General features: G+C 40.0%; 1 protein-coding gene across 2 annotated transcripts in view; it reads right to left on the bottom strand.

Annotated features, from left to right (window-relative positions):
• Window positions 1-2,628: 2,628 nt before the first annotated feature.
• Window positions 2,629-10,885, bottom strand: part of tubgcp2 (tubulin gamma complex component 2) — a 39,576-nt gene continuing 31,319 nt past the window's right edge. The window contains exons 15-18 of one of the 2 annotated variants that reach the window (XM_078530763.1): window positions 10,059-10,202; window positions 6,044-6,172; window positions 5,286-5,449; window positions 2,629-3,525 (exon numbers count right to left, since the gene is read on the bottom strand). In XM_078530763.1, the coding sequence (XP_078386889.1) occupies window positions 3,414-3,525; window positions 5,286-5,449; window positions 6,044-6,172; window positions 10,059-10,202 (549 nt within the window). In that variant the 3' untranslated portion in view covers window positions 2,629-3,413. Of the gene's footprint in view, window positions 3,526-5,285; window positions 5,450-5,916; window positions 6,173-10,058; window positions 10,203-10,885 lie in introns of those variants that run through there. The other variant, XM_078530764.1, reaches the window with a different exon arrangement.

Here is a 10,885-nt window from a genome sequence, read left to right as displayed (position 1 = left end):
GACCGCACCCGAGTGCAGTAGATTCACACCTATAACTACCTGGCAATGACCACTGGTTAGAGTCTTGTCTAGAACTTTAAAAGGACCAGATCAACATGTGTGCCCTCTGCTGCAAGAACTGGATCCTACATGTACCATTTAGCTGGCACTCTAGTGGTAACAAGCTGACTGCTCCTCTTCCTCCATCTAGTCCCAAGGAATGCAATGCTGTTCAACAGGACCAACCTCCTCATTGTGTTATGATTCGGCACCATCTCTTCAGAGGGCAAAGAGCTGGGCTTTGCAAACAGACAGGAATACATAGGAGGATGCGCGTACCCTCACTTGCTTATATCTAACAGAAGCCCACCATCATGTGGGGAGTGGGCCGGCATTCAGCACAGCCAGAGAGCACTCATCTGCAAATGGCCCCTTAAAGAGCTTAAAGTGGAATGGAATTACATTCTCAGAATTCTTCCTGGTGAGCCTGCATAGCCTTGTGCATGTCAGTGCACAACTGTCAGATTTGCCACGGGGCCCTGAACAAATTTTGTTGGAGATGGTTTTGAAAGGAATCTGTGGAGCCAGCTGGCACTAGCACGGGTGCTGGTCCTTACCTTGTTGTGCGAGGCTGCTGCCTCCCTTGCTTGACCTCATGGTCCTGAGGAGCTACCCACTCAACTCAGCAAGGCAATGGGAAGCCCCCAGTGTGGTGGCTGCCTGCAGGCCAGATAGTGCCTTTAATTGGGAGCAGAGCCGGTCGCCGGGCCATTTGAATTCGAAGGTTGCACTGAGAGCCTGTTGCAGCTCCGGGCACGGCTTCGGGACCTGGAATTCATCTGGCTGTTGGGTTCCTGACCCCCAATTGAAAACCCAACCCATGGTCTATGCAAATTAGTTGCTGTCAGCCAAGGTAAGTGGATGTGGAAGCTGAACAGGAGCAGGAATGTCTGCATGTGACTCCATTCTCACTCCTGCGGTCCAACAAGCTGCTGACAATCAGAGATAATGGCTACAAGTAAGTAATGACCACTTGGAGTGTTGCTGTAGAGCATAGTCCAGAAAGTGGTAGGAGGAGAGGACAGAGGTAATATTTTCATACAAATACTGTAGAAACATAATTGATTTGATTTTCATTATCAAGACCTTCAGCCTGAGCTGAAGTATTTTTGACTTGGGTTCAAAGAGTATTCAGAGATTTGAGATGGAAAACAGCTATTCTTATTAATTCAACTTTATGCTTGTTCTAAACTGGGCATTCCATTAAATTAATTAGTAATTTATACTTGGTTATTTAGTTTAACATTAGCCGTTAGGACAAGTAATCAATAGTCTACATGGTAATTTTATCCGTTTGTACACATTCACTGCTACATTGTGAGAGAGAATCTGTTTTAAATTGGAGTTTGCTTTTGCTTGACTTGATTACCTTAAAAGGAAGAGTTCTGTACTGTACAAACTCATTGGGTAGATAGTGCCACCAAGTGGACATAAAGAACATTAGTAGTTGCAGCTCCCAGGTATGTGTATGTCAATACAGTATGTTTGCATTGGGTGGTATTAAGCCAGACAGACTAAGAGGCTCCAGTTTTGACTCATGGGCAACGGTATGGTCCCTACAGCTAGCCAAATCGCCCCTTAGTCTGGGGAGGAGGTGAAAAGAATTGCAGTCTGGGTTCCCATCCTGGTTGATATCCAACTTCCTGTGCTGGAACAATGCTCATGAGCTGAAGAGGGCCCAGAGTGGCCTCTACAGCTTCATTGTGCACTTTGATGATATCCTTGTCAGCACACGTGGATCCTTAATTCTTAATGAAATTCAGTGTCTTCAGGAGACTCCCCTATTAACAACTTGCACTTATATGCTGCCTTTGAAAATTGAAGTTTAAGAATTAAAGCATTGCTGGGCAATGAGTCTTGGTACAAGTTCATCTGTGAACAGAGTAGCAGTTTACTCAGAGAAGTAAGTACTGTTCAAGTTTTGATATTCGTGAAATATCCTGTTTTAATGCATGGGAGGCATCTGATTTTTCATCTCAAATCCAAAAGACTTATCATTCATGATTATTAAATGATAAAAATCTAATGTCTTAAGGGATATTTAATGTAAATCAGAAATATATATATAGTGAGGCATCAGAACAGGTTACATTCTGACATAACTGTAAAGTTCACCTTCTTGTTAGCTCTGCGAGGTGCTAAATATTTTAAACAGTGGTGCAAGACTTCATTAGGGGGCAGGTTTCTTGTAGTGTGATCCCAGTTCTGACATTCCTCTTCATTAAGTGGGAGTGGAAAAAAGTCAATACTGGGCATCAACCAACTAGCCAGCAGCAGCCGCCTTTTCTTTGGATTCTGCTTTAAGATCTCCTGCATGGTTTCAATAAGCAGACGAAATCTACAAACAGACAACTGTAACAACATGAAAATGAACAAAATTTCATGAGTTTGTAAAAAAAAAAAGATGAGCTGTGGGACATAGAACAAACCTCCAATCAAAGCTTGTACCTGGCTTTGAATCCAGCTTATACAAATATGAAAAAGCTTCTTTTATTTGATGACTGTTGAGAGTTTCAGTTCAGTTCCTGGGAGTCTTACACACTTCACTCACATAAAGATAGGACTAAAAGATAAAGCACAATTCTACAATTTAGTTGTGTTTCATATTGAAAAATTTATTACAGACTGTTAATCAGATATACTAAATATAATAAAAATTGAAGTGCAGGGTGTAGATAAAGTGAAATGATTGAAGGCACTATGACTTTAAAATAAAAATCTGAAATTCTCAGCTTTTGAAAAAACATACCACCCCATTTACACATTCCTGCACTCAACATAACACTGTTTAGAAATGTCAAAACATTACTCTTAGATTCCCCTCTCTTGCCTACTTTCCATTTCAATCCTCTCTGTTAATCTCTTTAACGAGTAGAGATGAGTGGGTATGGCCCACTCCTGCAGCTGGGATCAGAGCAGACCAGGCTCAGCTTCTACTTACTGTAGTGACAGTGGTAGCTTCCATTTGGCTGATTTCCACCCCCCCTCCTTTCTCCCAATTGCATGACACCTATCTGAGAATAGCAACATAGTCATGAGGAGGGGGATGAGCAGGGAGAGGAGACAGACTGCTTTGGGTACAAATCTCCTTGGGCTAGAATTCACACCAGCCCCTCATTGCTCAGAAATATTGAACACAAAAATAACTCCATTTTACTTTTTTTTTCTGACAACTGGTCGCAAACTAACATAGTATTAACAAATGGATCTTATTCACAAAAACGTCAAAATAATCTAATTACATATTTGAAAACTCAGATAGCAGAGTATGAATTTCTAGTAGCCTCAGTTATTACACACCTATATACCAATTTTGTTTTGCAGTCATTGGTCATTATGATGGTAAACCTACAATAAGCCATGTCTAGCACTTATTATTGAGCCGATAAAGCTGCTCTTGAAACAACTCCTTGCGGACCCTGCGATTTGCTTCTTTCTCCAGACATGTGTTCAAGGCGCTCAGTGTAGAATCCATTAAAATCTAACCTGCAACGGACAAACACAAAAGTAGTTAAATAAATAAAATTATCCATTCAGATGACAAGAAAGAAAAAGAACACGCTCTGGACATGCAAGCGTGATCATGAGAAATCTTTCTCGGTCCCATATAAAATTACATTCTGGGTGGTGGTGTGGTCATGTTGAAGCATCTTTTACATTAGTATGGAGTAACTGGATCAAAGTGACATTAACACTAGCCATGATGTGCTAATACTGGACTTGCAGCCTGGAGTTTCAAGGGTTCAAAATCCCAAATTACCCATCACTGTAGGCAGCAAGCTGATTCCGTTTTAATTCTGCCACTAGGTGGAACACTGTGCTTTGGTAGGGTATCATATGTTTGGAAAGCAAATTGCTGGTCTCGTTACAATAGTCTCTTTTATGTCAGTATTTTGATGTACCGCCTAGTTATAAATAAGGAGATTCCTGCAGAGCATATAATGCCTTCCTTCTACCCAATAAAAAAGACTGCATGCTAGCAAACACACCCGTGAGGAAAATAGGAAGGAAAGCTGGGCGATTTAAAGGGCAATTTTCAAAATGATTAAATCGAAGACGTGCTTCACTAATTTATTTTTCAAGCCTCCAGAATACATGTTGATCACTTTGAAGAGCCAACATGGTTTTCCCAAATTACCAACTCTGGTTTCTCAATCACTGGTTTCACTTGCAGGTATTAAGCCAGTATCTACCACATGCTCAGCTGCTGGGAATTTCCTCGGGGGTTCTCCAGACTGGCCAGAGTAATCCCAGTGGAAACTGGATAAACCTCGTAAATAGGGATATTGCCATTCTTCTGCCAAACTTATGAAGCTAACCAAGAATGCCCCATAAGGAAATATCCAGTGTCTCTTCAGATGCTAAAGAGCTCCCTGTGTTTTCAAAAGGTTTCTCTTTAATTCACTAGCATCTTTTATTGTGAATTATAATTACAATTTATCCACTCTAACATGATTTACAAGTGAACAATAGGATTCTGAAAGCAGAACAGGTTGAGTTATACCCAACCAGCTCTTCTCCGATTCCATTAAAACTGGTCTTGTCCAAAAGGGAGCTTTTAGGTGACATTAATTCTGGGTATCTCTATTGGGCATCATCAGAGCTGAAGGACATAAGGAAAAGACAACAAAGCTGTGCACAAAAATGTTTAAAATGCTGCTTACATCTCACACCGGAGGAAATAATGTATTGACCTATAGCCTTGCAAGTGTTCTGACACCTGTCTGAGACACCATAAATGGAGGGCAAAGGATTTAGCAATCAAAGGAGTGATTAGGGGCAAAAAAAAGCATTATTTCCCAAAGAGTTGCGAGGATGTGAATTCTCTGGCACAATCATTGTTGAAGCATAGGCCACAAATTCATTTAAAAGGGAATTACATCTTGGTTTAAAATGATGATGAAAAAGAATGAGGAGGTGAGAATGGGGCTGGGTAGTTTACATGCTGCAAAATATCAGGAAGAATGACCAATTTCTGTGCTGTCACTTTCTACGATTCCATCAATTCCAAAGAGAAAGAAGGAATTATGATGTTCACAAAATAAAAATCTAAATAAGATGGTTAATCGGGAAAAAACCACAAATCAAACATTGGCTTGAGACACCAAACGGTCCTCATCACTTAAGACTGGCTGTAACTCCTGTCTCCTGTATGCAGAATAAATCAAACCAAAATGGATTCAACACCAACAGTACTACAAGTTTCAAATGCTGTATATGGAAAGGATACCAAACCAGTAACCTACCTGTATATTATATTGATCATACTGTGCTCGCAGTCATTTGTACTTGAAATGCTTAATCTGTCCAGCAGGTCAAGCAGATTAGAAGAGAAATTGTTGTCAAACGTGTTAATTGTACTCTCGAACCCAGATGTCGAATGCAATGCATCTGCATGTTCTGCTACAAACTGAAAACATCCAAGCATTAGAAACTTGTCTGAACAACATTTAAACTTACAATGAAACATTACTTTTTTGATTTCTAAGTTAGGTATGAAGAAACAATTTAAGAGAAATTTAAAACTACAGAATTATATGTTTTAAAATTCAATGTTGGTCCATAAAAACCATATCTAATTTTTGCTTCCAATGTCTGCAGCAAGCACACCCACATGCAGATGAAACTCTGTATCTGCACCCCCCACCCCGAGTGTGTACTCAACCCGAGTCTTACAAGGGCTCATCTACTTGCATCAGTGCGAATATTTCTATTTTCTACACCAGCCATCCAGTAACATTGCCAACTTCTAAAAAATTGCTGGTGGTTTGTACCGATAAACAAAGAGAGCAGTGGTTGCCAAATTAATTTGACAAAGAACAACTTCATTCCAGATGGGATGGATTTAAACTGCAGCTCCCAAGGACAAAGGGGCTGTGTTCTTTTGAAAACACTGCAATAAGCTACAAGAAGCTGAATTTTACAAGTTTACTCTATTTTCAATGCAAACTATTTGTTGTCATTACAATGCCAAGAATAAAAAGGTATCAGACAGAATATTTGCCTTTTTGGTGAGCCTTTTCTTTTCAGTCTCTTCAGTTCGTTCTGACTGAGTTGGCGGACCCTTCATTGTACCATGTTCCAGTGTCAAACGCATCATCTCACTATCAATCTTTATGCTTTGAGTAAACCTCTGATAATATAACAAAATAAATTTAAAGCTATAGTACTTCAGATAATCCTAAATAAACCAAAAGTACATGATGAGGTTAACAGAAATAGGCAACAATTCTGTTCCCATAAACAGTTTGTATTTAACTCGGGTCCTAAGCAAAGCTAAATGAACAAATCCTGGACTATGGGTCCTGGACTTGCCACTATTTCTAATTGTGTAATTTAATTAGGAACTGAAATAAAATGGAGCTGTGGAACATGTTCCCACTTATGAAAAGACAATTGCTGAGGCTTGATTCTGATTTCTGATTCTGCTCTTTTAACTCAATGATTAAGGCATGTGACATGTGTATTTAATATTTGGTCCATTTGAGTGTAGTTAGAATTGTGAAAAGAAACTAATTACATTTGATCACTAATTACAAGTGATGCTGTGAAAAGGATCCATGGATATGGAAAGGATCAGGTGCAAGCAAGTTAGGAGGAAAGTGACATTTTTTCTTTGTCGTTTAATTTCTTGTTTGGGTCAATGTTTTCTTTCTAAATACAGCACCCCATTTGCCCAAATTCCTACAGAGAAAGGTTCATTGGATGACTTGATATGATTTTTTTTTTAAAGGAATTGGTTATTACTAAATCTTGTATTTCATGGAAAATCATAGCAAAGAAACACACCATTCAGCCAATCAGGTCTGTGTTAGTGTTTTCGCTCCAGGAGAAATCCTGCATTAAGTAGCCCTTCATTTAGCTAGGATGCCCTGAGGCCATGAAGTACTTTTGAAAGGTAGGTCACTATTGTAACGTAGGAAACATGGCAGTCAATCTGCGCACAGCAAACGGCAATGCGATAATGGCCAGATAATTGGTTTTGGTGATATTGGTTGAAAGATAAGCATTGGCTAGGATACTGGATGGAAGTCCCCTGCTCTTCTTTGAAATAGTGCAACGGAGTAGGGTCTCGTTTTAATATCTCACCCGAAAGGTGGAACCTCTGGTGGTATTACCTCAGTAGCTCAGACTTTTCTTTTCCCCAAAATTGAAAAAAATTAAGACAGGACTCTATTCAGCTGGTTGAAGAATGCTGATAAGTAATATCTTGCACTAAAGCACCTTATTTCATTTGGTATAATTTACACTTTAATTTAGGATGGATCAAATAGGCTCTTCAAAAGAAATTCAGTAATTGAAGGGTGAAAGTTTGTAACCCTCTTCCTTGATGTATATAGGATACTTCAAAATCTCCAAAATGTATCTCCTCCACCCATTTTCAAATAGGAGATAAAGCTGCAACAGCTGTGTAACCTTTAATCTGATGATATAAAAATATGCACAATTCCATTAGGCAAGGGCTAGACAGGTAATGTGCACATTTCTACCCTGTAATACTGAAGCAGAATTAGAGCCACACTGTTACTGCAGGTGAACTAAATATTTGTGATCATTCTCGTTAGATGGTTCATTTTTGGCATAAAAACTGAGATTTGAATTCAAGCAAGTGTTGGCATTTGTGCCATTTATCAAGGATCAAGGAATGTGAACAGTAGAAGAGGTGTTGCAAATGCACATTAATTTGAATTCATCAGTTTCAACCCTTTCATTTTTAAACCTCGTTAGATTTCAAAAGCACAGAATACCTAGAAAAGCAGACATTCTTGGAAATTTGTACAATGGATATTGTGCATTAAAATTCAGTGGTCATTTGGAACTACAGACTATTTCCATACTTAATATTCCTTTGAATAAATCACAAATTGGTTATGTTTTATTCATGTAGTTTAAATTCTACAACGGTTCTCAGAAGTGTTAGCAGGGAGGTAGTACTGACTATTTCAGTAGTTTACCCAGTACTTGAGCAATAACCATCAGGAAGTCCTAGATTTGATATCCAGTGATAATTTAGCTGTTGTCAGCTGGGACAAATGGTGCAGACACTACAATTTGCCTTAGTGCCTCCAGGGAATGAAAATCTGGGCACTACCCCTACTCCAGAACATTTGAAGCTCCCTCTTGATATGAACTTGTTAGAGCATCGGGGGAAAAAAGGAGTATAGGGTTTGGCTATGATATGTCCTGTCGCGTATCATCATCCACAAACACGCACTGTAATTACTGACTATGAGTTACCCAAACCACCCAATAAGGAGTCAACAACTTCCAAAACACAACGGGGAGAAAATGGGCAAGGGAAGCAAGGGAAGATGTAACAAGTGAGAGAGTTAGGAGGAACAAAACGCAAGGTTATAACTGATGGCTGCAAGAGTCACAAATAAAAACTTAGCCGCCCTTTGAGGTGCAGCACATATATTGATCCACCATCAAACCTACGGGTTCTCCTGGACTAATCCAATATTAGATCCCACCATTGGGTCTATCTATATATAAGTCACAAAATTAGAAAGCTGAATTTCTTGACATTTTCACCAGTATTGATTTACTGAGAGGCAACAAATAAATCATACCCCATTTATTTTGACTCCAATCCATTTGCAAAAGGTGAACACACATGAACATTCAATGATAAAAACAAAAAGCTAAAAGCTACTGCGGATGCTGGAAATCCAAAACAAAAACAGAATTACCTGGAAAAACTCAGCAGGTCTGGCAGCATCGGCGGAGAAGAAATCAGTTAACGTTTCGAGCCTCCATGGCCCTTCGGCAGAACTGGAGCATAGTTAGAAGAAGGGAGAAATATAAATTGGTTTAAGGTGGGTGGGGGGTGGAGAGAGAGACATTGAGGGTGTGGTGTGGTGATTGTGGAGATGAGCAGATAATCTCCACAATCACCACACCACACCCTCAATGTCTCTCTCTCCACCACCCCCCCCCACCACCCACCTTAAACCAATTTATATTTCTCCCTTCTTCTAACTATGCTCCAGTTCTGCCGAAGGGCCATGAAGGCTCGAAACGTTAACTGATTTCTTCTCCGCCGATGCTGCCAGACCTGCTGAGTTTTTCCAGGTAATTCTGTTTTTGTCATGAACATTCAATAACTACTTTATGAAAAGTAACTGAAATCTTTTCTCTCTTCCTCTCCACACCTTGTATTTACTTCCTCCCGTCCCAGTACAAAATGGTCTAGCTGGGAAGTATGTAAGGTGACTGGCTTCCAATCCTCTATACCCAACCCACTTGCAAGCACTTGTTTGAAATTAGAAGTGGGGTGGCAATTACCAGTTTGCTCCTTACTCCTACCGTTAAATGGGGAAACACGAATGGGGAGTACTGAATCTCAACTCCAAAAGCTGGTGGGTAGGTTTAAATGGAGAGAGATTGCAGAGCTGAGGTACAGAGGGATCTGAGTATCCTGGTACGTGAATCGCAAAGGTTGGTATGCAGATACAGCAAGCAATCAGGAAGGCAAATGGAATGTTGTCGTTTATTGCAAGGGGAATGGAATATAGAAGTAGGGATAAAAGCAAAATACTGTGGATGCTGGAAATCTGAAATAAAAACAGAAAATGCTAGAAAAACTCAGGTGGTTTGGCAGCACCTGCGGAGAGAGAAACAGAGTTAAGGCTTTATGTCTATATGACTCTTCTTCAGAGCTCTGCGTTAGTACTCCAGTGCTCCCTAGCCAACTGAAAGCGAAGCCTGTCAATCAGGCTGACTTCTGGGTAGGGAACCTATCAAAACAAACTATGATCACTGTGCAGTTAAAACTCCACAGCAAGCAGGGAAATTCAAACTACCAGGTTTCTTGACAAAAACTTAACCACTCCCACCTGTGCAGACCACCCCTGGTTTCAGCTTAAGGCAAAACATCGCTGGTATTGGCAGTAACAAGCATTAACAAGCAGGTTAGTGGATTTGTCCCTTAAATCAGTATTAATGAAGATGTGGATTATAAATAAAGATAAAAGGACTGAAACCCAAATACATATAAAAAATAGAAATGGGCTTACCTGCATACAGTTTGTAAACATGACGCACACTGACATAAGTTTTGAGAAGATCTTCAGCAGCACTGTATTGGTCAACATACAGTCCTTCATACAGTTGTCCAGAAAACTGGTGTGATAGCTCAAAACCTCATCAATGTTGGATGCCTAACGAAGTACCAAACAATTACACAAATTATGAAAAGTTTTGGATCATCCCAGGAAACTTCACACACAAACTTTAGTTAAATAGTATGCAACTGGATTATGATTAGAGATGGTGGGGATGTGTTGAATGTCATCCATAATTTAAACCTGCAAAAACTGTTGCTCAGGTTATAAGCAGTCTCACTGAGAGAAACTGAATTGAACGGGTAACATCATACACTCCTAAATTTTGTTTAATAGATTAACCAAAGACCTTCCTTGGGTGATTCTCATGATCGTGATGAACAACATGCAGAAACCTCTAATTGGCCATGTGATGGGTTTTCTGACGATCTTCTATTGAAGTTAGTGTCCATTCAGGTGAACTACTAATGTTTGTTCTGATAGGCCTGAATTCCACCCCTTCCCACCCCCTAAATATACAGCTCTGTTTCTGTCAGTGCTCATTTTTATTCAGCTCCTGACCGAAAAAGTAGATTCATGGATCATAGTTTCTCATTTCCAGCCTATCATGGCAAGCATGACTTTGCTTCTGAGCGGCCGGATTTTCACACATCTTCTGGGTAGAATCAGGAGGGAGGGCGCAACAGAAATTAGGATTAATGCTGGGGAGTCAGGTGTGAGAGAGCAATGAATAACATTTAAAAATTCAGGCACTGGGAGGGAGAAATCAACATTGTCCA

Source organism: Cetorhinus maximus, chromosome 27 (assembly GCF_964194155.1).
Source record: "Cetorhinus maximus chromosome 27, sCetMax3.hap1.1, whole genome shotgun sequence".
Classification (NCBI taxonomy): domain Eukaryota; kingdom Metazoa; phylum Chordata; class Chondrichthyes; order Lamniformes; family Cetorhinidae; genus Cetorhinus; species Cetorhinus maximus.
The sequence above is the reverse complement of the archived record's forward strand: the minus strand, read 5'-3'. Positions and strand labels throughout refer to the sequence as shown.